This window comes from Symphodus melops (genome assembly GCF_947650265.1).
Source record: "Symphodus melops genome assembly, chromosome: 10".
NCBI lineage: Eukaryota > Metazoa > Chordata > Actinopteri > Labriformes > Labridae > Symphodus > Symphodus melops.
This window is the reverse complement of record NC_136700.1, coordinates 749184-776697: the sequence shown is the minus strand read 5'-3', so window position 1 is coordinate 776697 and position 27514 is coordinate 749184. Positions and strand designations below refer to the sequence as shown.

Sequence of the window (27514 nt, the reverse complement as noted above, 5' to 3'; positions counted from 1 at the left end):
GACTGTCACAGAGACTCATTTGTCTTGAATTAGGAGGCATTTTTTAATACTTTTGTTTAAACATCCATCTGGAGCGCCGCTATCCCCCCGTCTTAAGACTCATCTGTTCTCCTCAGCCGACAAGCTCCCCGCCCTCTCTCTCCATCGCTCTCTCCACCATGTGAAGCATCCTCGGGTCCGATGAAATGCACGCTAGACATCCGACGTGTTTTTATTCACTGAGCTGAAAAATGTTCAGATGGAATAAAAATCACGAGTCAACGAAGAACCGGGAACAACTTTTTCTGCTGCAGAAATGTGAACGCACAGATCACCAACATCTCTCTCTCTCTCTCTCTCTCTCTCTCTCTCTCTCTCTCTCTCTCCCTCTCTCTCTCTCTCCACAGTTCGGTGGCCGTGCTGAGGGAGTGCATGAAGAACAAAACGCTGGTCACTTTCTTCCAGGAGAGGCAGGCGACTCTGAACCACTCGCTGCCTCTGGAGACGTACCTGCTCAAACCGGTGCAGAGGATCCTCAAGTACCACCTCCTCCTGCAGGTGACACACGCACACACACACACACACACACACACACACACACACACACACACACACACACACACGCTCAACCTGCATCCAAACATTTCACAAACACAGCTAAAGCTTCTCTGGCTCGTCCAATGAAAAGACGTTTTAAATCTTGTTAGGTTGATGAAGGATTCTCTGAGACGTCCCAGAGGAAGTTTGATGGGTCTTTATAAAGCTTTTGTTTCCATGGCAACGAGACTGTTTCCCGCCTGTAAACACAACAGTGTTGAAGCTTTTCAGCGGGGACGGGCAGCTGAGGACACGGACCCCCCTTCTCTCTCTCTCTCTCTCTCTCTGTGTGTCTCGGGTCTTAAAGATGGACGGCGTCAGTGTGCGTCCCACATGTGAATTCTGCTCTTCGTCATTGTCAGCTCACATCTGCAGCGTCTCACTGGCTCTCAGAGCTCACAGCCAATAAAACAGAGAGGAGACGGTGACATCATGATCGAGGACGAGGTCCCCTGAAGAGAACCTGACTCTGGCTCCGTGTTGATCCGGGGGAAATAATGACTTCCAACTCCAGAGGAAATGCTCAGACATTTTAAAACATGCACATTTGGAAACTTCTGTGCAGAGCGATGCAGCTCTGAACTCCATCCTGCCCTCCCGAGCTTTGACATGCTAGCTGCTGAACTGGGCCTCAGTCTTAATGATGAGCTGCTGAACTTGAACTCGAGCCGTGGAAATGATCCAAGTGGTTTGAGAGTTGTGTCGGGAAGCCTCCTGGGCTCGTTGCTTTTTGGGGGGTTTTTCAGGGTCTGAGAGTCCATCTGAAACCTCCAAAACCTGGAGCCACAGGTTTGATTCAAACCCTCCGTGCACGGAGCGCGGGGGACTAACCACGAGGTGCTTCCCTTGGTGGTGATTCACCACGATGGATTCACTATCAGAGCGTCTTCTGGTTTGGAGCCGACAGTGAAGCCTGACTGAGACGAGTTAGCGTCTGATTACAGTGCTGGACTTTAAAATCATTTGAACTATTTGACCCTTTAAACACCTGAACGCATGAAGCCTTCATGTTCAGACAATATAAGACGAGAAACGGCAACACACACCAGAGCAACAAGATAACACACACACACACACACACGAGCAGCTTTAAGCAATAAACTTGTCGAGATTCTTCTCTGGTTCCAGTCCAAGCCCACCTCTGAGAGGATGACACACACACACACACACACACACACACACACACACTCTTTGTTCTCTGGTGTTTGGTCTGTACTGTTCCTCTGCCTACAGTGGACACTTTAAACTCTGGTCAAACATGTCTGAAGCTGTGCAGGGATTTTCCCATCATCCTCGGCTCGTAATGCTTCACTCTGTCTGTGAAGATCTGCTGAGTCAGCGTGTGTGTTGATTTCATCTGTTACTTGTTTTACACGCTTTAAAAAAACCTTGTTTCTGCAACGTTTGCTGAATAAACTCCTTTAAAGTCAAATTGTCTCACGTTAGAATTTGGCAAACGAATAAAAAAAAAAACTCTCTGGATGTTTTTGGAGTTTTCCAGATTAGCTTAATCCCTCAGCTGCAGGCGGAGGTGAAGTGTCTGTAAAGCTAGCTTGTTGTGAAAACTGTCCGACCATGTGACACATGAGGATGTGATGCTTTTATGTCTCTCTCTTTAAAAGCCTCCAGACTCGTTTGACATGAACACAGCTTTCATTCACTGTGACCTTAATGTCTTTATTTGTGTGTGTGGTTGAATGACGGGAACTTTTGGTGTTTAGTTCAGACGCTCAGCGCTCCAGTGGGGGCCGTGTTGTTTCTGCTGTTTTTGTTTTTCCACCAGTGGAGTTTTGGGATTCGAGGACTCAAACTCTAAGTAGACCGGCTGTGAATGTTTCTCGTTCTCGTTTGCATGGATGTTAATTGTGGCGGCTCGTGCAGACGGTTTAGTGGCTGCAGGCTTCAGCAACCTAAATCTCGTTTCGTTTCGCAATGTCGTCGCAGAAAGCTTTACAGACCCATGCAGAGCTGGCTAAACGCTGAAGCTACAGTGTCTCTACATGCAGAGCTGGCTAAACGCTGAAGCTACAGTGTTTCTTCATGCAGAGCTGGCTAAACACTGAAGTTACAGTGTCTCTACATGCAGAGCTGGCTAAACACTGAAGTTACAGTGTCTCTACATGCAGAGCTGGCTAAACGCTGAAGCTACAGTGTCTCTACATGCAGAGCTGGCTAAACGCTGAAGCTACAGTGTCTCTACATGCAGAGCTGGCTAAACGCTGAAGCTACAGTGTCTCTACATGCAGAGCTGGCTAAACACTGAAGCTACAGTGTCCACCACATGCTGACCTGTGTGAGAGGAGAGGGGGGACAGCTCTCTGTGATGATTAGAGTTTAGACTGCAGTACTCATTTTAAACACTAGGGGGCAGAGTGACTGCTCCTTTAATTTAACGTGGAGTCATTTTTTACTTCTCAGGAACTCTTGAAGCACTTTGACAAGAGCGACCCGGGATATGAGGTGGTGGAGGACGCCATCATCACCATGACAGCGGTGGCCTGGTACATCAACGACATGAAGAGGAAGCAGGAGCACGCAGTGCGCCTGCAGGTAAGCACGCTCTGAGGTCGTTCTCTGTGGATGATCCTGAAGGAGTCATGTGTTAGTGCAGACATTTTTTATTTTCTTCCAAATAATCTGGATATGAAATTGATTAGAAGTGAATTTTCACTGCGAGTCCAGTGAGCGGGCCTCTCCTGTGTGAGCGGCTTCTCGCCCTCCGGCGGCGTGCGTGGAGACAGACGGGCGGCTGGAGGTCGTCTGCTCGACCTTTAGGTGTCAAACTCTGCAGCTGCTGCATTCCTCGACTTCCCCGACACGCGTTCACATCATTACTCCCACACGGGAAACAGTTATTAACTTGTTCCATCACATGTGGACCTGTTCATGTGTGTGTGTGTGTGTGTGTGTGTGTGTGTGTGTGTGTGTGTGTGTGTGTGTGTGTGTGTGTGTGTGTGTGTGTTCTCTCGCCCTGTACTCACAGCTCTGTTAAGATTTTCAGTTCAACTTAATTAAAAGACGTCTTTCTTTATCCCACACACCAGTCGGACTTTAAATGTTGTTAAAAAATTATGTTTTATTTTTAATACCTGGCCGACACAATGAGCTCATAGAAGTCTGACCCGTGGCGGCTGGTCAGTAGAGGGCGCCATAGGCCACCGTCCAAACACAGAAAACGACCTCGACCTGAGTTTCATAACTTTAAACTTTGACCCCTGAAGGTTTGTGCATCAGGAAGTGCACAGGTGTTGACCTTTGACCTCTCAGCAGGTGAAATGTGCTACCTTCTGGTTTCCCTTCATTCATTCGACCGTTACTCCCCCCCTCCACCTCCCCCCTCCCCCCCAGGAGATCGAGTCCCTGCTGGAGAACTGGAGCGGGCCCGACCTCAGTGGGTTTGGAGAGCTGGTTCTGGAAGGTTCCTTTAAGGTCCAGAGGGTGAAGAAGGAGAGGGCGTTCTTCCTCTTCGATAAGATGCTGCTGATCGCCAAGAAGAGGCTGGAGCAGTTCATCTACAGCACGCACATATTCGTACGTTTCCATCGATTCACGTCAGGCTGAAACATTAACGTTGTTAAATTGAAGACGATTTATGGTGTGTGTGTGTGTGTGTGTGTGTGTGTGTGTGCTGCAGTGTTGTAACCTGCTGCTGGTGGAGACTCTGAAGGATCCTCTGTGCTTCAAAGTGTCGGATCAGACCATCCCCAAGCAGCAGCACGTCGTCCAGGTGAGAAAGTCGTGCACCACGCGGTGAGCGTTTCCTCCTTCTGCTTCCTGTGACTCAGTGATGACCGGCCCTCTTTTATTTTCTGCAGACGAAGAATCAGGAGGAGAAGAGACTGTGGGTTCACTACCTCAAGAGACTGATCGTAGAAAACCATCCGGCTTCTCTCCCACAGAAGGTAAGGAGGGAGGAGAGGAGGGGAAGTAAGGAGGTAGGACAGGAGGGAAGACAGGAGAGGTAAGAAAGAAGGAGGTAGGGTGGGAGGAGAGGAGGTAAGGAGTGAGCGATGGAGGTAAGGAGGGAGGAGAGAATGAAAAAAGAGGGATTAAGGGAGGTAGGAGGGAAGGAGAGACATCATTCCTCAATCCTAAAAAGTTTCTGAAGTTGTAAAAGGAGCGTTGGAAGAAGTCGTGTAAATTATTGTTTTACTTTAGTAGTACTGGAGCTCGTGAGTTGGTCTCTGCTGCCCCCTGCTGGGGAGAACGCTGCAGCTCTGATCGATGCCTTTTGTTCATCCTGTTTCAAAGAGTCGTTCATCTTCCCGCTCTGCTGAAGTTTAACTGTGTAAAATAAACATGTTTCATAATCTTTTACTGAGTCGAGTCTTGTTTTTCCCAGGCGAGGCAAGTCCTGGGAGACAACTTCTGTCAGTGTAAGTTAAAACACACACACACACACACACACTCTGCAGAGCTGTGTCCATTATGTGCAGTCGCAGTGACATCACTTCCTGTATTTCAGCTCCTCAGTTCGACCAGGACCACCTGAAGAAGTCGTCCAGGTTTGAAGACATCCACGGACACCACAGAGGCCGGCGTCAGTCAGGTCAGGGTCAGTCCTCTTCTCTGTCCTCCGTCCATCATCTTTATGATCACGCTTTGTTTGACTTCACAGACTTCAGGGACTTCTGAATAATATTTCAATAATAATTAATAAAAAAAAATTTAACAAAATTTAAATTAATTGTAATTAATTAATAAAAATAATAATAATAATAATTAATAAAAAATATATAAATTAAATTAAATTAATTGTAATTAATAAATATAAATAATAATAATAATAATAATTAATCCAAAAATATAAATAAAATTAAATAAAATTAATTAATAATAATAATTCAAATAACACACAACTTTTGCCTTCAGCCAAAACTCCAACTATCTTATACCTTTAAGTAGAATAAAGAAACTCAAACGCAGCCACCCTCCCGAACTGCAGGGACAGAAAAAAGCAGACGAAGGATGTCTTGGTCCTTCTGTTCCGTCCCAACCAGAAAGAGTCTGTTTTATATTGATAATATTTACTCAACATCTCTGACAACACGCTGTCATCAAGCTCCGGCAAGACGGTGAGTGAAGCTCAATAAAACTTGTGCCATCAGCTTCCCTCCGGTAGCCCGCAGGCAGACCTCACCTGCTGCTGTCCAATCACAGCGCAGAGTGCATTTATGTGGTGAATCCCCGTTCATGTCCGAACAGCAACTGGGAAGCTTCATCGTCACATGTCAGACTCTATGAGTGTTGCTGTAAGCTTCGTTGAACACTTTTCAAAGTATCCGCTGACCTTCTTTTTAGAGTTAGTCCAAAGCTGACATCAGGTCCAGGTGCACTGCTGCCCTCTTGTGGCCAAAATCAGTAATACAACAACCGATGAAAACAAAAAGGAGTTTTATTCCCTCTGTTCTCACATTTACAAGTTGAACCTTTGACACATCAGATTGCTGTTTGTCTGCAGGATTTTAGAATCACAGAGAGCTTGTTTGCTGTGTTTGTCCCTGCAGAGCCTCCGGAGCTGCTCATGTACACACCGGAGAAGTCCCGGAAGAGTCTCCCTCTGTTGCTGGAGGGGAACCTGCCGTACAGACGCACCAGGAGACAGTCTGGTAAGTGCAGCACCAATACACCTTCAGTCACCTGCACAGGGTTTACAGGACCCACGCCTCTCATCGCTGTCCAGAGACCAGCGTTTGATTTTACGGAGAGTTGGGAGTAAAAACAGATTGTTTAAAGTCTCCTTTTTTAATTTGATTGCATTGCAATATATTGCAAATTGTGCAATAATCCATCCTGTGTGCATGACAGTGTTCATACTGTTTACTGGCTCTTTAATTATTCTTTCTGATGCATATTTTTTTCTGTTTTCGTTTCTGGGTTTCTTCTTCTTTGCTGCTGTAAAACTTCTCCTCTTGTGAGATGAATAATCTGATCTTATCTTTTCTTTTTTCTTTTTTCTTTTTCAGCTCCGGCTAAAGACATTGAAGCAGTTTTTCATCCCAGCGGTGAGTTAAAAAAAAAAAAACGTAGAGCGTAAACTCATAAAAAAGTCTTCAGTACTTGAGCTGCAGATGGCGCTCTTTAGCGTTTCATTGGATACTCCGTTGTTGTTCATTTAGAGGGGAAGAAGTTGGATTGAAGTCGTTATTAGATTTAATTTGCAGATTGCGGCTTTCTTTTTTCCTCTTTCTTTTTTATGGCTTTCCTAATTTACGACCGTTTGCCGGCAGCGTGAAAACAGGGTCTGATTTAGGAACAGATCAGGTGTTCATGTCAAAACAAGAAACAACAGACAGAGTCAGGGGGTTTAATGTGTTGTCTGGTTGCCAAGTGAGATTCCAACATCATTTGTATGTGAATGAATGACATTGCTGCGTCTCTCTGTAACACTTCTTCTCTTGTTTCCTCTGCCCCGCGGGGATCCTGCAGCTTTGAAGGTAAGACAGACATGCAGCACTTTCATGCTTCACTGACTGCAAAACCAGCAAAACTACACAAAACACACTGTACTTAAAAAGCAATCATTTTAACACCTTAACATTTAATAAATAAGCACACTCCCTGGAGGAAAACAGCTACTTAACTAAACCTGTTCTTGCTTTGTGGATGCAGCCAAAGCTCAAGAAGATTATTTAATGAAAAGCTCCGAAGATGTTTCTGCATGTGGTCACATGTGATGAACATACGGTCTGTGATTTATAGAAGTGTCTTTGCTTTGTTTGGCTCGTGTTCTTGCAGCAGGCGGGAAGCGAGGGCGAGCTGTGTCCGACAGAGAGTCTGGGCTCGGCAGGCAGCAGCAGCACGCTCGCGTCCTCCGTGATCGAGGTGGAAGCTGAGCGGGCTGGAGCGGGACGGATCAACCAGCAGCGTCCAAACCTGGAGGACGAGGTATTTGAATGTGACGTCGGCCTAATGCGACACGATGTTTTCATGTGGAGATGGAGGGCTGGTCTTTGATGTTCATTTGATAATCAGATCAATATCAGATCCATAAACTGAATCAAACCCAAAGGTTTCTGAGTTTGTTGATTTGAAGCCAAACAGTGTTTGTTGCCGTATTGGAAATCCTGACATAGTCAACCTAACTACAGAGGTGTTGCTGAGACAGGCCTCAGGGCTCCTGACAAACCTGCTGTTATATCAGTCACATGATTAATTATTGGGGTTTTTTTTTGTAGTGATATATTATACTTCTTGAGATCTCAAAAGACCAGACTGCATTCCTGTTTATTGAGATTCAGCTTCTGGTGGACACTAGAGGAACTGCTTTTTTTTTTTTTTTTTTTTTGCACATCCACATTGGCTTAATTTTTCACACTATAGCTCAGTATCACATCGTTTAAGAATGTCAGAGGTGTCTGACAGATTTAGAGAAAAATTCAACCTGTATAAACACATTGTTTTTCTTTTTCTTTTTTTGAAATGAGGAGGAAGAGGAGGACTTGATCCCACTCAGCCCTCCTCCCACACTGTCCATCACCGAGGAGATCCTGGAGTTCATCAACCAGAGCCGAGCCAGAGAAGGACTGACAGCCTTTCACGCCGACACAACGGTCAGGATACACCGAGCTCTTACCTGCACGGAACAAAAACAAGACTTGTTCCAAATATTCTGTTCACTGAGTTTTTAGCTCAACTTGATCACAGAAACACTTTTCTAATCTAATCTAATGTGTTTAATTAAGTGTAATCTTCTTAATAAACTGTGTTTATGGGTCAGCACAGAGGCTAATGTTTAAAACATTGCACTTTCTTTTCCTCCAGGAGCTGGATCAACATAAAGACAGTCAGCCCTCAACTCAGCAGACCAACTTCACCTGCCCACTTCCCCCTGTTGCCTTCTCCTCCAGCCCTGATCCAAGACCAACAATCGAACAGGAGCCGGGCAAAGCAAGCACGGAGAAGGACACACCCCTTGGAAGTCAGACGGATCGCTCTGGAGAGGAGAGCGGACTTGACACCGAGCAAACTGTCTTTGAAGAAGTCGTCGAAGCTTCAGAGGAAACACGTCCAGCTGAGAAAGGATTGCAGGAAGATGGAGAAACACAAGGAGAAGTTGTAGAAAAGGCCAAAGAAGAGGTGGTGACGAGGGATGAAGGTGAGGAAGAGTGCGTCATCGTTGCCCCAATACGAGATCTTCATGCCTCAGTCTCGACAGAAGAACCACCTCTGGTACCAAAAGAAGAGGAAAACAACGAGGCTACCTCTTCCTCTCAAAATCCTGATGTCCTTCAACACCATCTCCAGAGGCGTCATCCGCCCACACGAGGCTCCCACCTGACAAAACGAGACAAAAAGATCATAGAAAAGATCAGGAGTTACTATGAGGCAGCAGCCGAGGCCGAAGAGGACGAGGAAGACGAGGAAGACGAACAGGGAGAAGGAGCTGATTCAAGAAGGAGAAACAGTTTCTCACAAATTCCGTCTGGCTTGGTGAAGGAGTCAGTGTCCCGGTTTGATGTGACTGAACACCAGGGGGAGCCGGAAAGTGGACCACCGGATATTTCAGAAATAACTGAAGTTATCAATGGAGAGAGTGATCGAGAGACGGAGCCCTGTTCCTCCATTTCTCCTGCTTCTGTACTGGTGGCCGATACAGGCAGTACAAATCAGCCAGATACCCCAATCAGCAGCCAAGCTGGTGATGCAGAGGGCCCAATCAAGTTTTCAACATCTTCTGCCCTGCAGGACGAGGAGACCCCGGACCAAGTGTGTTTGAATCCACAGTCGAACCCTCAAAGGCATGACAGAGAAGCAGCTGAGATACAAGATACCTCAAGAGATAAAAATGAAAAGTCCTGCACAGGAATTTTGGAAGAAGCACTTGAGGAGAGGCAGGAGGAGGCAGGTGTTGAAGCCACTGGGGAACAAGGTGGAGATTCACTGCAAGGAGTGGGACCATCAACTACCGAACAGTACGGGTCCAGAGATGACACAACCAAAACAACAAGTGCTGGACACCAATCTGTAATTAATGGGCATGAACCGAAGCATGCAGGCCAAACAGAAGCAAATAAAGATCTCTCAAAACCTCTGACAAAAACTCAATCCTCTTGGACTAAAACCAAACAAGAAGACCTTACCAAGAATAGTGGGAATCTTGAGGGTATTCCCGGTCAAACCAAAGTGGGTCGGTGGTCACGCCACTCCAGGATTGTCACAGCAAACAGAGCCTTGTTTGAGGGCAGGGCGTCTGACATAGCAGGTATTGGCTTATTCGAGGTCAACCCTGTAGTTGACCATGTGCTGATGGAGAACTCGGAGCGCATTCTGAGCAAGGTCCAAACACTGGCCAAGATGTACAGTGTCAAAGCCAATACCATGAAGGTCCCACTGCATCAGAAACGGGCCGTTGCAGTGCGGAACCAGTTATCAGTCTCAAGCAGACTGTCTGGACTTTCATCTCAAACTAAAACTAAATGCCAGAGTCAGGATGTATCTCAAACCCCAGCAGAACACTTGCAGCGGACAAAATACCAAATGAGAGAATCAGATGTTAAAAATAGAACTCACTCGGAAGCCAAAGGTCAGAGCAAAACCATAACACAATCTATTCACACACAAAGCCAGAGTCAGGGACATAAACAATACCAAACCCAGACCAAGACGTACAGCAAGTGCCAGACACAAACTATAACCAAGGAGGACCAAGTGATCCAAGAGGAGAAGACAATGAAGAGAGCACAGAGCCTGACGACTGGTAAGTTTCCTTTTCACACGCTTCTTTTCCAGTCCTGGTTTCCACCTGGTATCAACATGGCCACGCCATACAAATAAAGATTGATTGAATGATTAATTGAGTGATCACAAGTGGAAAGCCGTTGGGTAGTGGCGTTCGCGCTTTGCATCAACAAAGTGTCCACCTGTGTTCAGATACGCACCTGTTCACCATTTACATCTGAAAGGACGTTTATCATCATCTTCACTATGTGGGAGGCAGCATTGTTCTTAACAGTTCTACGGCAGGTGATGGCACTAAAGGGGGGCGTTCCTTAATTTGGCCCATGGCGCGTTCCAGGACTCATTGTGGCGTGTTTGCAATTAGCATTAAGGCTATCCACTTGTGATCCTGTCACGCAGGAGGGATGTTAATGCTGAGTGTGGACGGGGGCTTGTGATGGAATGATTTTGGGATTTCTTTAAGGTTCAGTCGTCTGGGCCTCAAGAACATTTCACAAATCATCGTTTTTGTTTAGCTTGTTATAATTACTGATTTATTTGTTTTTGGATTTTGTCTTTAGATTTCCAGGAGAAAGTGATGGCCCCCTGTGAGCCTCTGCTTTTTGGTCATGTGTTTGTCAAAGAGCAGTTGACCCCAACCCTTCCTCAACAGACAAGTGGAATAACTCTATCCAGGCCAAGGGACTTTATCTCTGCTTTGGCCAAGGAAAGAGACTCCACTGTGGGCTGTGCATCAGATGACATTTGCCAATATTCCACCATTTCTGAGGAAAATGTACCTTCCCTACTAAGGGATCAGTCATCTATTCAGACCCAGAATATCAGCTACAACTCTGGGTACTGTTCAGCTGAAAGGTCCTCTACAGCATCCAGATATCCCCTCCAAACAAAACCTGAAGATCAGAGCTTCAGTTTGTGCTGCTCCATCAACAACGGCGCCTCAACGCAAACCACAAGCCCGGATCGTAGAGCCGCCAAGTTCAGAGAGAACTGTGCTGCGTCTTCCACAGGGAGAGGCCAAGACCTGAAACCAAACGGGGAGATTTATCCCGATACTGAACGGACAGACAAAGGAGATGGGTGAGTTCATGATATTTACAGAGATGGGTGGTACATGACAAGGGAGTCATGTTATCCAAACTGCACTTGGTGTGGTAGATCCTTTTGTGGGAAATTGATAAATCTGATTTGTGGTCAGGTTTTCCATTTTCAGTTCTTGTGAAATTACAGGAACAGTATCTTAAAAGATACACAACATTGCTCTTGTTGTACTTTTTGTATTGTTTTGTCAGGTTTTGTAACACTGTTTAATTCTCCTTATTTTTGTAGGTCGGAGCAGAGTGTTGGATGGTTTGTTGACTCGATCACAGATGCCTCAACATCTTGTAACATCGTTTGCAAGCCATCACAGTCTGGGCCAAGTCTTTCTCATCCCTGCATACCACAGTTTAGTTTTTCCAAAGATGGAAACAGGCAGGACAAATACAAGCCAGATCTGCCAGTTGCAGATTTTCTGGAATATTCATTTTCCACTGATGAAAGTGACAGCAAAGATATATTAAACACAAGTGTACAGATTCTAACAGACCAAAGTGTGGTCTGTGGGAAAGCTCAGATGGAAACAGTAAACTTATTGGAGGATTGTGCCACAACCTTGGGTCCTTCTGTAGGGCCAAGGAAAGATCAGAACCAAACTATGCAAAAAGAATTCAATGAAAGAATGTGTTATTTAAATGATTCTTCATCACAACCCAGGATGAGTCCAGAAAGTTCTACAATAACCTCTACAGAGCAGCCACATCATCACATGTCATCAGAAGCACAAGGTGTTCCAACACCTCTGAGTCAGCCTCTGCACAAGACCTCTGAAGCTTCACAAGCCTGCAGCCATACTGGAGAGGATCACACAGCAAAAGGAAGGGAGGCAACAAATCTGAGGTCTTTGATTCAAAATCCAGTATCACCACCTCCATGTGGGCAGTCCTTTGATTCCCTACCTACATTCACCAGCCAAAGGCCACCAGCCCAGCCCACTACACTGGGGGATCTGGCTGTGTCCATAACCAGGAATGTCAAAAGCCCATCTCCATATGAACATAGGTATGTTTGTGTGTCATTGAACAAGTAACTCAGTCCTCATAAACCCCTACAGCTTCATAACAGCATTTTATCATGGGTGAAATGTTCATATTAATGTTCATTTAAATGACTGACTTGCAGTATATGATGTTCAATCCTGGCAAGCTTTTAAATTCAAGGATACACTTAAGACAACAATAACAATCCTTAGGGTTCCTTCAATTCAAAACTCAAAGTAAAGAGCAGACCTTTCCAAATAAAGATTGTCCCTTTTTCTTTTGATGAAGAAATACTGTATGTTGCTTACAGAATATTGTGCCCCCTTTTAACAGGCTGGGATTTGATTTGTTTTGTGATTAAAAAAACAAACAAAAGGTAAAACCATGTTAAATGTTCCCTAAAGCAAGTCTTACCAGCAGCTGGCAGCCCTTGAAGTTTAAGAAGAAACAAAGCTATTCTTCTGAAAATTGCAAATAAAATATGAAAACAAGACCGTTGAGAAGTATGCTGTTTGTAATATTTGATTCTCTTTCAGGTTCAGGGAACCAGACCAACAGAGCTCAAGAGACCCTGGCTGCCAGCCAACTTCCACTTTCCCCCCAGACAGCAATCCATCTTTCAGACGTTCCTTGGAAATCTCCAGCCAGGAGGAGAGGCTATACTCAGGCATTTCCTCCCATGGACAGGACCAAAAGCCCACCTCAACCTTCCTACCAAGACATCGTTCCCCTTCCCCTGTTAAAGTTCTTCCCAACTCTACTGCGTCCTCTGTCGGACCAACTACTTGCTCTTCACCATTTATGGTGATCCCTGCATCTTCACCCATCCCTCTGTCTCATGATGATGCCTCCATGAACACTTTCTCCAGAGCTCCTCCCTTTTCCTCTTCTGGTATAGGCTCCTCAATTCAAGACCCTACATCCTTCTCTCCTGCGCCATCTTCTGCTTTTACTCACTCATCTCCAGCCTCCTCTTCTAGGAGGTCGTCACCCATGAGAGCAGGTCCTCCACCCTCTCCTTCTTCTCTCCGCTCTCCTGCATGCTCCTCTCCCATCAGTTCTTCTGCATTCACTAGATCCTTAGCAGCATCCTGTATTAGCCAGTCCATAAGTCAGAGTTTGGCAAGAAAGAATACTGCCATGCAACAAGCCCCGCAAACAAACCGAGTCAACCAAAGCCCCTCTTCTCACCTTCGACAACGGTCTCCTTCACCTAAACTCCCTCCCAGTCAGCAGAGCTCTAAAGATGGTTACCACCACCTAAGGAGTCCACCATCGTCTCCCTGGACTGCTTGCCTCTCTCCAGCTCCCATGCAGTCCCCTCCTCCCCCTCTTTCTCAAAACTCGCCTTTCCAGTTTACGAGTCCAGCCCATCAGCAGCCTACCTGCCCTTCTTCCCCTTCTCCTCGTCCCTCATTCCTTCATGCCAAAATTGACTCATCAAAGAATGCTAACAACAACAACAACAACAACAATAACAGTGGGGGTTGGACTGCAAGTTCACAGAAGGTACCACTTGCTAACGGTAGCACTAATGCCAAAGTAATACAAAACACCCATGATCCTTTCAGGTCAGCATCCCGTAACCGTGTGGCACGGCCTTTTTCTGCTTCTGAGCCGAGCTCCAGAGTTCAGTCCCCGTCACCAGCCCCAGCCACTTCATCATTTACTCGCCTCTGTTCCCCACCACCACAGCATAATTACTCCTCCCCCATGGCACAGAAACCTCCCCATCCCCGGACCTCACGAGTAGGAGATGCAAGTTCCCATAATCCACTCGGCCTGACTTTGGAGCTACCCAGGGCTTCTTCTTCAAGTTCAGCATTTGGGCAGTCTTCTACATGTCTGAGTCCTCGGATCCTCTCCCCTCCACCTATTGGTGTGTCAGTGAATGTTTGGACAAATAATGTTGCAGCACCTCAACCAAGAAACCCGAGACACTCTTTCTCCTCTCATTCTCATTCCTTTGCTTCCTCACCAGGCTTGCAAACACAGGAGAGCACATTTTGTCCTAATTCTTCTCAAACAAACTCTCAAAGCCTTCACAGGTCTTCGAGCTTGGCAGATAGGCCACCTAGCCCAGCTAGGAACAACCCAAGTGGAGTGCGGCATTCCTGGGCGGACAGCAGCTGCAGGTCCCTTGGTTTTAGTGGCAGTGGAAGGGGGTCCTTTGAGCAACAAAATTCCTTTCCAACCAGTCCAAGGAGTGGATGGTCCTCTTACAGCAGTTCACCCTCCTGCCTTAGCCCTCAAGCTGGGCTTCAATCCCCTCTGTCACTAAGCAAGCTCCCTACAGGCAAGGGTTCCCTTGGTGGTCAGCATTTTACCAGCGTCCCATGGCCTGATGTACGAGAGCTTTCATATAAATACAATGGATCTGAAAGCCTCGACACAAGTGCTACCTCCACCATCAGCACCTCCTCTCCTGTGTCCTCACTTTCTCACACCCTCCTCCAATCTCCTGCTCCATCAGACAACCAGGCCGCATGGGGTGACCCAGAGTTAGAAGAAGGTCATTGTCGTAGCCAGCTGATCTGTGCCTATGTTGCTCGGCCCTCGGGTGAACAAAACATCTCCTCTTCAGGCATGACCTCTCCTCCACCTATCTCCAACCCACACCACACCTACCAATCGTCATCGGTCCACATCAACACCACAATATCCGCTGTACCTTCCAGCACTTCCCCATTAACGCCAAGCACCTCCCCACTCTCCTTTGCCCAGTCACACCCTGGAAAACAAGGGAGCCAGAAGACCAGCTATGCAACTACAGTGAACCTCCAGATTGCTGGAAGTGGCAGAATTACTTCCTTTAGCACTGCCCAAGTGAGCCTGACCCAAACCCTGCAGGGCGGAGCTGGCGGACAAGGACAGGGTCAGTTGGCCAGGAGAGTTAGTATTAATGGACTTGCACACCTTCCTTCCCCTATTCAACAGAACTGTGATGGACTGTGAAAGAAAGATGTTCTTTTCATGGCATTATGAGACAAGAAGGGTCAAATAAAGTGTGAGTGTAAGAGAAAAAAAAAGGCATTACTTGGCATGCACTTGTGTTTACACCCTTTTACAACCAGGACACAACCCAAGCTTCTGAAGTTGCCGTGTCAATGCTGATTAACAGTCAGTTGGCAGGACATCCAGAGTTTGCAACCAAAGCAACTCCCTTGAAGACAGTCTTTCTTAAATGGTGAAGAATGGGGCATTTCAACCTGAGACTAAGTGTGCACCTAAGGGACACAATGAATGTGGTCAGTTGTATTTGACATTGATTTTTGAGCATTCCCCTCACGGTGAGGGAGACCTTTGTGATCAGATGTAAAGAAGATTAAGAAGTTCTTGGTTTCTTCTTGAATCTTGGTGGCTTCTGTAAAGCTTTTTGATATGACCTTTTTTTAAGAATGGGATGTAATCTTACTTGAGGAGCAGCTCGCACATTGCTCCACTGAAATCGTTTTAAGTCAATTCAAGAGAGGAATACTCTGTCGTTAATTGAAATAAGTCACTTATCTAAAAAGCACTCCAACATGACCTTTGGAAAACATGAATGTGTAGAGAAACTTGTGATGAATTCATAGACATACAATTGAAAGGATGACGTTACGCTCCAGTCCTTGCAAGTCAAACAAACTGAAGTTGTTTTTGAAATGTGCTTCCTGAGGTGCTCTGGACTCTGTTGTGGATCTTTGATATACATGTTTTCAAATACATTTAAGCCAGTTGTGTTTAGCCTTCAAGGAGCACGAGTGATTCCATTTGTGCTGATCCTGCAGAGACAGATGTGTTTAAGCCATCCCGTGCTGTATACAATCACAGTTAATGTAATATATAACTTTGTTATTATTTCACCTGGGTCCTATTTCTAATCTTCTATTGAACATACACCAATTGCTGGCTGTTTGTTGCCAATGTTTATGTTGGGTGTTAACTGTGGTTTTTTGATACTTTTTTTTTTAAAACCATTTTATAATTTTGTTTTATTATTTTATTGTTTATTTATGATGTTAGTCATATTCTCTTTGGCACTTATTATCCTTAAGGTAATGTTGGTATTTTGCACAGTGTCCTCAGCTCTTGGCTGCATGCATCAAGTGTTTGTATGTGTGTATATGTGTTCTTGTGTGTGTGTGTGTTTATGTGTTTGTTTCAAACGACGTGTCTGGCAAGTTTTTATTTAACTTCAGACCAAGCCAATATCTATGTGGTGTTAGGGCTGAATTCATTTCCATATTAATGTATCTAATGTTTTGACTTTACACTCCTTCTGTTGTCAGTTTGCTTCATGTCGGACGTTAAGCTTTGTTGAAAGAGAAAGTCGACCAGGTGGAAACGTGTATGCAAGGTCTCTCGAGAGGAATGAAGGTTTTACTCATAGATTGTAAATAAGAAATGGAGTCTGGAAGTGAAGCTGACGCTTACATATCTTAAACCTGCTTTATTTATAATAACCATTCGGCCTTTTGCAAAACAGCTTGGCTTGTCTGTGAGAAAATGATGTTACTTCTCAGTTAAATTATTCCCGAATACGCCAATGATCCACATCTCAGCTTTCAGTTGTTGGTTGTTGATACAAGAAACTCCTAGAAGTTAAAATGCACAACATGAGGCCATAAAACCAACGGGCAACTTCTATTATGATTAAAAAGGAATGGATGTGTGCAAACTGCAGTTCCTCAAGTGTCCACTGGAGGTGGCTCCAAAAGCCGAGAGACCGCCATACTCAAATAACCCTTAAGCCTGTTTTCAGCCAGAGAGACGGGAAGTAAATTAGGTTTCAAAAGCTCATTTTATTAATCCCAAAAACTATACAGGAAGTGGATTTTTTTTATGTAACTGGCCAGCTGTAAATGATTTCTGAAAGTGATGTGTTCATTTCACAGTGGATTCTTAGCAACTGTTTTCCCAGGAGGTTTAAAGGCCGGTCTCAGCTCCACTTCTTTGTTTCTAGATCAATAAAAAGTCTGTTTGAGATATCATTTCCAATATGGTGACAAACGTTGGCTTCAAAACGCGACGTCCGTGTTTTATAACAGTCTGTGTCCCAATCTGAGGCCCAAGAACTAGCGTGTGGCTTGAACCCAATTCTCAAATACAGTTTATGATTTTCTTTTAAAGTGGTCGAGCCCACACAGAGCTGACTTATCTTAACCATTTAAAGGAATGGCTGTTTTACCTGAAGTCTTCTGGGGTCAAACCGGAGAGGTGGTGCTGTTTTTTTGAAAGCTTGTAAAAGGAAAATATTGATGAAAATCTTCATTCAGTAACGCAAAAAAAAAGTTGATGTATGGAAAATAAAGTTGTGTGGTGTAAAATATTACTGAGTGATTTGATTTGTCTCGTCTTTACCCATGACACCACACCCTGGTCTCAAGTTATCATCAGACATACTTTTCATTGTTCTCATAGTCTGTGTCTCATGAGTCACGCTCTTTGCTTGAGTTATTAAAACATGTCAACAAACACTCACACACGAGCGGCAGCTTCTGCCAAAGTCTTCATTAATGAACATGTGTAACTGACTTCCTCTTGTTTTGTGAAAGCACGAGCAGGTGTCACAGAGTGAACCACGGCATGCTTTTAATCTGCTAACGAGTAAACATGCTCTGTAAATGTTTGAACTTTTAAAGCACGAGTGACTTTCAGTTTCGGATCCGCTGGAAAACTTTGACCTCGACTGTTATCGCTTCATCCAAACGGATTCACCTGCAGCGCATGAACTCTCCAGGACTCTCGCACAGTAAGAGCTGTTTTCATTTTAACGTTTGTTGGGGGCAAATTTTTACAGATTTACAGTCATGTGAGTGTATGGTGGTGACTTAAACTATTAACATTAGGAATTCATATTAATGTAAGAAGAATAGTCCATTGATTTAGTAAAATTCTTCTAAAAATCAGGTATGTGTGGCTGTCACAGGTCCGGTTGGATTCTTACCCGTCTGTCTACCGGATGCGTCAAACTGAAGATAAAAAGCTAATTGAGTGAGAATGCTTGTATACAGTAGGCAAGGCAAGTTTATTTATATCGCACTGTTCAGACACAATTCACACAGAACTTTACAGACATAAAAACATAAAAACATAAAAACAGAGTTTAAGGAAAGAATGCAAAATACATCATTAAAAGACGGGATGAAAGTGAAAATACTCGATAAAGGAACAACTGTTAAAACTATTAAAAAAGGAAGAATGTTGCAGTAAGGCAGACAGTATATTTCTAATGTTCAGCCTGAGTGAATAATAAAGTTTTAAGGCTGATTTAAAGGAGTTGAGTGTGCCGGCAGTCCTCAGGTGTTCAGGGAGTTTGTTCCACAGTTGAGGAGCGTAGTGACTAAACGCTGCTTCACCTTGTTTGGTTCTGACTCTGGGAACACTGAGTAAACCTCTTCCTGAGGACCTGAGCGGTCTGGATGTTTTATATTCTACAAGTAGATCTGACATGTACTTAGGGCCAAGACCATTTAATGCTTTATAGACCAGTAGTAAGATTTTAAAGTGGATCCTCTGACACACAGGCAGCCAGTGCAGTGATTGAAGCACAGGTGTGATGTGCTCCACCCTCTTTCAGTAGGAGATAAACAACGCGGTGCGTTCCCCAACTCTTTAAAATCCACCGTTGTTGGCTTTATCAGAGGTGCCTCAAATCTTTAAAGAGGACATATTTCACCTTCTCAAACAGCGCCCCCCTGTGGTCTAAATGAAACATCAGTGTTTCTGAGCTTTGGTCTCAATATAACATGAATCAAGCAGCAGAGGAGGTTTGAGACCCTGCAGAAACCAGCTCACCCAGAACGCTCCCTTTTGGTGTGTGTGTGTCTCTTGCTCTCTTGCCTCATCAGTGGTTCACTCACTTTCCGTTAGTGACTTTGTAAGGGGAGCCAAGTTTAAAATAAATCAGTGCTCGGGGCCTCGCACTCGATCATTCTGTCTGAGAGCTGTTTGTTTTTTTTACCTCTGAGCTCTTCAATGAAGCAGAAAAACACTCGTTAATCTCTCACCTTCATGTACAGATTTCCAGTCAGTTCACGATAATGACATGAGCCGAGGCCCTTTGTGGACACACACACACACACACACACACACACACACACACACACACACACACACACACACACACGCCTTTTGTTTCCTCCATTCTTCCGAGATGTTGACTTATTTGCGTTCTCGGATTCTGATCATGCAGATATAAACAGGATACGATCATTACGATAACGATCAACAATCACTTTCTGGTGAAATTTGTCTGAAAGCTTCACTATCGGCCAACTGCTGTGCTGGTAAACACTCATTTACATGTTTGCTTTGAGCTTCGAATCTCAGGGGATACGGGATAACTAAGTCGGGCTCTAATTGAAGCCGGGTCGGGACCAGAAAGTGGGTCTTGAATGTGCGCCTGAAAAAAGAAATGGAGTCCAAAAGTCAACGAAGCGCTTGTTGAAACTTTTCATCCGATCAATCTGAGTGGATGAGAAATATGTGGAGGGGTTCGGCTGTGCGTCCTGAGGGTTGACCAGTTGAGAGCCGCTGATCTAAGGGACGTCTCCCAGAGGTTAACAATAACATGAACTATCCATTTGGCTAATATCCTGCATGCTTCATCAATGCTTACTACTTGCAGCCGCATGCATCGATAAATGTGTCAACATTACTGCTAATATGAAAAATGCTGTGGGTGGTCCTCGCAGGGCCATTCTCAGGAAAACTGTTCATCCACAAAATGAGCAGCGAGAGAGGCAGGAGCGGGAAACAGAGGCAGCAGAGATGGACTCCCTTCAGCAGAAAGAGGAAGAGGAGGAGGAGGAGGAGGAGGAGGAGGAAGGGGGAGGAGTGAGACGGTGTTAAATAGGAGAGAAAGTGAGAAGACAGTGACAGAAGGGAAGAGAAAGTGGTGCTGGTTAATCAACAGACTGGTGTTGTGAACGTGGCGTGTCGGCTCTCTGCAGAGAGAAGAGAAACATCAGCGTCTGGAAAAACTTCTTTTCCCCTTAAGAACACAACAGCAGCACAGAAATCTGTCCTTTCTTTGGTGGAATTTGGCACGCTGGAGTTTTCGGTTTTGTAGCTGCGTCCTGATTCTTTTTTTTTTGGGGAGGGAAAGGAAGGATTTACTGAAGGCGTAAAGCCAGCGTGCGTTAAAAGTGACTAACCTCTCATGGGGACTGTAGACACGTTTACTGGTGTTCTTCTGCTCCAGAGAAAACAGCTTCACATGTGACTGATCTCTACCTTCTGTCAGCAGCGTCCTCCCAACTTCACGCCGTGGACGGGGAGCTGGTGCAGACTCCAGGAGGTCCGGGCTCCAAACGGGCCTCTTTATTGGCTCCTCACTCCTTGGACCGACATCAAGCATGGCCTCTCATCTGGCTGGGATTTAAGTGCTGCTTTCTAAAAGTTGACCCGGGTGGATACATGTGGAGAGGCTTCAGCCTGAGGAAGGATGTGATACAGATGATGGTCCTGCTGGCCGTGCCATGCTAGCGGGGGGACGAGGTCTTGCGCCTATGTTTCTGTGTTTCCTCTGTCTGATCGCCCTGACGCACCAAGAAGAAGAACGAGAGTGCCTCCTTGACACCCTCAAACGGGTCAAGTTGTTCATCCGCATACTTCCTTCGGTATGAGTCTTTACTCCCAGAGAACATTTAACCAGTGCTTCTAACTCTTTTCTGCACGGTTGATTTTATTCCTGCATGATGTAACTTCGCTGGGAGATTTCAAACTCCTCTTCCTCGTTCGACCTCCTCCCACGTCAGAAACATTAACACACGATTTATAATGAGAGTCCTAATCGAGGGTGGAGTGATCCTTGTTATCAGCTTATCTCTCTCCGACCGCAGATGACTCCTGATGTTTCATAAGTAGCTGCCTCGCATGAGTCCAGACCCTGAGCTGATTCAGAGACAGAGGCGGACGAGTCTGGTTTCTGTCTGAGAGATGTGTTCCTGCAGTTAGCGGTCCAAACAATGTTACATAACCACAAGGAACCATTACAGGCAGCAGCTGTTAATGTTAATGACCACTTCCCTTAATGGAGCCTGCTGCCATTAAAGAGAGCAGTGAAAAGGCCCTTCTTACTCCTGAACCAAACGGATCTTTATGTCTGTAAGTTAACTCAGGATTTTCCCATGCATAGTTTGTTTCTGGAAAGAATCAAGGACAGGTTTTTTTCCCACACAGACCTGCTGTGTGTTTCCTGTGTGAGGAGCATTCTCTCTGATTGATTGGTCTGTTTTCCAAGTGTTAAAATCCCGACTGAACAAACGGGAGTGCATGCATCGACGTCACTCATCGAGTTTGCATTTATCGCTCGATAGTCTGGAGTCGCTGAAGATGTTTATCAAGACGTTTAGTTCAGGAGGAGACGCGCGTGAGTCCTCCTGATCGCGCCCCTAAACGGATCATGTTCTTACTGCTAACAAACTGCAGAGACTCTCACCTGACAAAAAACAAGAGCACATATAGACAAACCTCCGCTCCGGCTCTCAGACTTCCACAAACCTTTCTCAGTGATGGAAACTCAGAATGCATAAAATCTGTTACAGCTATTCATGAACAACATAAAATACTGCAGATCTTCAGTCCTATGTTTAACCCACAGAGAGTGAGCACTTAAATCCAATGAGACACGCTTCTCCTCTGAAGTCCAGCTCGTCTGAGCGCTCGGCTCGGCTCGGCTCGGCTCGGCTCGGCGCTCTTCGGTCCCGGCTTCTTTCATTGTGGAGAGAGCGCGGAGGGTTCTGTCTGTGTCTGATTAACAGCACTCACAGTAAACCACACAGTCAGGGAAGCATCTGCACACATGTTCTCCGTGTTGTTTCTGACGTGCAGAGCAGACCGCACGTCTCTTACTTTTTATGTTTTGGGGTTTTTTACGAGTCCGCTTCAGAACAACGTGTGTTGTGTTTCGAGGTTTTTAGTCCTGGATCAGATCAGAGAGGGGACAAACATGTGTCTGCATGGTTCGGGACATCTTGGTGCTCCGTGCGAGTGCGCCCTTAGTGTCTTTACAACCATAACAGAGATGAAACATGGGAGTCTGAGCACGTGGCTTTCTCACTGTTCAGTGAGCCGTCTCATTGTTGTGTAAATCACTTTTAAACTGTTGTGGAATTTTTTCCATTACCAAAGAGTGAAAATAAAGAGTGAGAAGATCTATTCAAAAAGGAAGCCCAAGATCGATCTGGTCTCAACGAACATTTATTCGAAGGCAAGATAAGCGTTCGAAGACCCCTCTCTCACACGGTGAGGAGAGAAAGAGGCCCCGAGAAAAGGCAAACATGAAAACTTATACATTTCCATCACATTACACAGATCACTTCCCCATCACGCCACATAGAGACACTGCCCACCTGGCAGGGCGCCATCTATCCCCTAGTGTGAGAAAAGAGACTACATGACTATTTACCATCTCCCAAGGCTGAGAAGGAGATGGAGTCCAGTGAGAAAGAGTCTGGGTGACTCTTCCCACATGTACAGAGTGTGAGAAACAGAATAGAGGGAACAAACTGATGGGAAACAAAACACCCAATATGCTGTGAATGTCGTATTCTAAGACATTTCAGATACATTTCATATGACAGATTCTATGAGACCTTCGTAGTACACATGGAGTAAAATTTTCCATAACAAAACCCTGTAATAAATCAAAGTGATCAGGGATATGTGTGTCTCTGTCTCTGCAGGAGCTGCTGCAATCCAGTCTGTACACGCCCACCATCGCGGACTACCAGGTACGTGCAGTGTCTATCTTATCTTCATATCAGGTGCCTGAGCTGCTCTGGCACACAAGTGCAGAGCTGACGCCAATGACTCATCGATAAATCATTTTCAATGTAAAAAAAAAATAATAATTAAAAAATGGGAGGATTTGATGGAGCCTGAGTTCAAAGGTCACGTTCATCTGATAATGTTTAATTTATGTCACAAGCTGGTTAAAAGAAATAAATCAGGTCGCAGCAGCTGATTTCTTCTTAGTTCAAACTGTAAGGAGGAGGATGATTTATGACCCGTGTGCCTGAGTTCACTGACAGGCATTAAGGCCCGCCTCTCCACCTTTCCACGTGACATCTCGTGCTTTTATTTTGAAGGCGGATGGCTTTTTATTGACAAGCTGTCCAATCGATTCACAACTCATCAATTATCGGCTCAGAATAAAGTTTTGTTTTTTTTATCTTTATTTCCAACACGGCCACCGTCACTGTTGGGCTTCAAAACGGCTCCGCAGAAATCAATCAATCAAATCAATCACGTCAGTGTTTTTACAGTTACTGATGAAAACCTGGAGAGGGGACAACTTTGATTAAATTTGCAGCTCGTGTTTTTTTTGGCATGCGTAATGTGTGATCTTCATTTTATTGCCTGTCTCTCTCTCTCTCTCTCTCTCTCTCTCTCTCTCTCTCTCTCTCTCTCTCTCTCTCTCCCTCTCTCTCTCTCTCTGTCTCTCTCTCTCTCTCTCTCTGTCTCTCTCTCTCTCTCTCTCTGTCTCTCTCTCATCTCTCTCTCTCTGTCTCTCTCTCTCTCTCCCTCTCTCTCTCTCTCTCTCTGTCTCTCTCTCTCTCTCTCTCTCCCTCCCTCTCTCTCTCTCTCTCTCTCTCTCTCTCTCTCTCTCTCTCTCTCTCTGTCTCTCTCTCTCTCTGTCTCTCTCTCTCTCTCTCCCTCCCTCATCTCTCTCTCTGTCTCTCTCTCTCTCTCTCTCTCCCTCTCTCTCTCTCCTCTCTGTCTCTCTGTCTCTCTGTCTCTGTCTCTCTCTCTCTCTCTCTCTCTCTCTCTCTCTCTCTCTCTCTCTCTCTCCTCTCTCTCTCTCTCTCTCTCTCTCTCTCTCAGACTTGCCCCAGTGCCACGATGACATGTTTTGCTGAAGAGATGAAAGTCCTGTTTCATGAGTGGCACACGGTGAAACGAGTGACGCGTGGGTCCAAACTGATGGAGGCGCTGGACGGGCTGGCAGCGGAGCGACCCCAGGTGCATTAAAAACATGTTACTAAAGGATCAAATGACATCAACGGGATTTATTAAGAATTAAGCAAGAACAACATTTCTTTATGACTCACTCCGACTTCTGCCTCTTTGAAGCTCCTCCCACTGTAACTCAGAGAGAGCTTAAAATAAGCCAACCTTTGATTCTAATCTACACCGTGCACGTGCTACATATCATGGTGTCACGCTTGTGTTGATGTTGGCATAACGAGGCGTTAAGACAGGAGCTTGGCAAAGGGGGATGCAAACTGTTCGAGGCAGATTCACCATCAGCTCTCTTTTTTTAGAATCGTCTCGGAAAACTGCGAGGTTTGTAAATGACCACTTTAAAAAACAACATCGGCTCTGTCAGCTCATCTGCAGCAGTTAGATAAGCTGAAGCTGATCAACTCTCATCCTTCATAAAATCATCAATCATCCTGCTTTTTTGACTCGTATAACATCTCTCTCTCTTCCTCTTCCTCTTCCTCTTCCTCTTCCTCTTCCTCCGCCCAAACAGACAAACTCAGCGTGCCCTGAGTGTGAGCGGCACGACGTGAAAAATGCTGCGGAGTTCCTCACAAGTCTTAAAGAGACTCTCCAGCTGATGAACAATGAACCGGGGCGCTGCTGAGTCCACCTCAGAGGACTTCATCACATCCTCTTCATCTTCACGGACTTTGAATGTTAAGACAATTAAAACCCAGCTTTGCATCATGTCCAGCGTCCCAGCGGTACTGGACTAACATCCCTGATGAGGCTTCAGTGTGGAAACAAACGAAAGTCTAGATTGTTGTCTGAGCATGTCGCTATAAGACTGAACATGGCAGAGTCTGCGTGTTGATTTAAGAAGAACATGTTTAAACATGGGCCGGACTCTGAAACATCCTGGAGTTCTGATAAAACACACAACGGTTTTTAAACTGCTGCAAAAGATTTCTTCGGCAGGAAGGAAGCAAAGTAAAAGACTCTTTGGACCAATCAACGGACTGCAGCGTGTTACGCTGAAGGAAGACGGGACAGACGTTCTGTGTACCGGGCTGAACCGGGCCGCTTGGTGTCAACAGGACTTTTAACAGGAACAGTGTATCATGTAGTGACGACAGGTGTTCTGTCTCCTGCTGCCCCGAAGCTTCCTTTGTTTTGTGATTCTGTGCAACTCTTGATGTTTTAAATGGGACGGGGTGCAGAAAGGTCTCTCTCTCTGTCTGGATGCTTTCTATAATGATGTCAGAGCCTGTCAGGGAAGAGAACGAGTTCTCACATGTGTTGATCCTCAAGGTCCAATCTGCAGCCAAAACAGCTCATTTCACCGCTCGTGACTCAACAAATCTGCAGACTGAAAACTGAACTGGTCCCCAGGGGGAGATTTAAAAAGACACAGAGCAGAGCAGCTAAACTGAACATCAACCAAAGAGAAAGAGTCAAATTACAAAACAGTGATCGGACTAAAGATGTAAACAGGAAATAAATATCCATATAGAGCTATGTGCATTAGGAAAGGCATGCTCGGAGTCTGGGTTTTGTCGAGCTGTGTTTGTTGTTACGATCTTGTAGCTTGGAGGATTTCGTTGGTTCACATAGTGAAGTGGATTCTCACACATGGAGGAGGAGGAGGAGGAGGAGGAGAGTCCGGTCTGTAGTAACTGATGCTGGACCACACCGGGTCCTCCGCTAGTTATCTGCTCTCCCACAGAGCTGCACAGTGTCACGTCATTATAGATGTAGTCACGATAGAATGGGATCTGAGAGGAAGGCCAGTTGTTCATTGTTAGAGGGCGTGTGTGTGTGTGTGTGTGTGTTTCTGTACGTTTCTTATCATGAACAGATGTGAACATCCAAGCCAACAGTGTGGGAGTTTATTTCACAATCATGACCTCCTGTCGATGACTCTCAGTTCTTTAAGTGGATCTGCTCTGATTAGCCTTCAGGGATTATGTTGCAACTGTTTTTAATCACAGTTTGATGGAAACATTTCCAAAACCAGATTTTGATTCCAAAAATAACTCCAAGTATGGAAATGCAAGAAATCGCCGACTTCCACGACACAGCCAACAGGTGTTTACGTGTCTTCACAAATCACACATCAAACTTTTCAGCCCTTGACTTTATCGGAGTTTGTTCCCATTGGCGTCCTGTAAAATGTGGGAATTCAGGGTGAGCCTGAATGCTACTTCCATCATCCAATTTAAACAGGAGGCGCAGGGAAGGAGGCGCAGGGAAGGAGGCGCAGGTTGGATGTGTATAAGCTTCTTACATGGGGGGGGGAGGGAGGCGGAGATAACCAGAGGATTAAAGAGAACGGATCAGGTGTTCCAGCGTACCGATCCCACCTTCTCCAAATCATCAAACACATCATGAAGCCACGATGTCCCGACGTGTTCGTCTCTTCTCGCTTCTCGGACCTGAGCGACCGTCTCCGTCTGGAACCTCGTGTTGTAGTCTGACTCACTGAGACCAAGACGAGACCCGAGGGCTCCGAGACCGCGCGGTATATCGATGTCAAATCATCCCCTCGGGCTCGTGTCACTCACTGACACCTTCACGCCGGGATGGTTGCTGAGATCAAATGCTTCAGATTCCGAGGCGAGTCGAGACCTTTGTCTTTTTGATGAGGAAAAGGACAAAGAATTAAGTCTTGAATCTTGTTGAAACTAAAATCTCCAAAACAAGCAGCTTTTGTTCTCCGCTTTTCGTTGTAGCTGCTGAAACACGCAGAGACATTTTTGCAGAGTTACACATGCCTTCCAGGACAACAGACACCAGCTCTGTGACAGCTGAGAAGGCGGGCGTCGTGAGAACTTGGCTGTGTGGGTCACATTTCGCTGCACCGCATTCAGATTCAGACGACTTCATTAATCCCAGAGAGACGTTTGACCTCACGACCTCGCGCCTCATTGGCTGGCTGCTGGGTCTGAATGTGTCTTCGACTTGGACTTCATTGTCATTCAAACTTGAACTTTACAGTGCGGACAAGAACAACATTTATTTGCATTTGCTCGTTGCGCAGGATAAAAAACAGCAGAAACTGTTGAGCAGTATTTTCAAAATAAGGCGCAGATATAAATAGATATAAAAACAAATGTGTGAAATTACTATTCAGATATATGGCATGTTGTTTGATGTATGTTATGTCTTTTTTTACAGTCCAGTGAGGTAATCAGTTTGAGGGGGAATGAAGGGATTATTTTTTGGTTCTGGAGGTTCTGCTTCAGAGGCTGTGGAACCTGTGG

At 45.4% G+C, this 27514-nt stretch overlaps 2 protein-coding genes across 2 annotated transcripts; both read left to right on the top strand.

The window, feature by feature from the left end:
• Window positions 1-386: 386 nt before the first annotated feature.
• On the top strand, window positions 387-17762 carry LOC306829940 (uncharacterized protein). Its single transcript, XM_079353159.1, has 16 exons — window positions 387-537; window positions 2995-3126; window positions 3925-4107; window positions 4211-4303; window positions 4392-4478; window positions 4919-4952; window positions 5042-5125; window positions 6084-6185; window positions 6543-6581; window positions 7006-7013; window positions 7315-7464; window positions 8004-8129; window positions 8341-10276; window positions 10818-11337; window positions 11587-12357; window positions 12872-17762. The coding sequence occupies exons 1-16, from the start codon at window positions 412-414 to the stop codon at window positions 15288-15290; spliced, it is 6810 nt and encodes a 2269-aa protein (XP_079209285.1). The 5' UTR covers window positions 387-411; the 3' UTR covers window positions 15291-17762.
• A 2305-nt stretch (window positions 17763-20067) lies between these two features.
• Window positions 20068-25794, top strand: il15l (interleukin 15, like). Its single transcript, XM_079354527.1, has 5 exons — window positions 20068-20291; window positions 20333-20941; window positions 23009-23056; window positions 24150-24287; window positions 24802-25794. Exons 2-5 carry the CDS (start codon window positions 20801-20803, stop codon window positions 24913-24915), a joined length of 441 nt encoding a protein of 146 aa, XP_079210653.1. The 5' UTR covers window positions 20068-20291; window positions 20333-20800; the 3' UTR covers window positions 24916-25794.
• Window positions 25795-27514: the final 1720 nt, after the last annotated feature.

Bases quoted from the DNA above. Each gene is read 5' to 3' on its own strand.
- LOC306829940 (XM_079353159.1), top strand. From the start codon at position 412: ATGAAGAACAAAACGCTGGTCACTTTCTTCCAGGAGAGGCAGGCGACT. The intron at 4,108-4,210 runs GTACGTTTCCAT...TGTGTGCTGCAG, and splicing joins TCTACAGCACGCACATATTC to TGTTGTAACCTGCTGCTGGT. The intron at 5,126-6,083 runs GTCAGGGTCAGT...TTGTCCCTGCAG, and splicing joins CAGAGGCCGGCGTCAGTCAG to AGCCTCCGGAGCTGCTCATG.
- il15l (XM_079354527.1), top strand. From the start codon at position 20,801: ATGCTAGCGGGGGGACGAGGTCTTGCGCCTATGTTTCTGTGTTTCCTC. The intron at 20,942-23,008 runs GTATGAGTCTTT...CTGTCTCTGCAG, and splicing joins TCATCCGCATACTTCCTTCG to GAGCTGCTGCAATCCAGTCT. The intron at 23,057-24,149 runs GTACGTGCAGTG...TCTCTCTCTCAG, and splicing joins CCACCATCGCGGACTACCAG to ACTTGCCCCAGTGCCACGAT.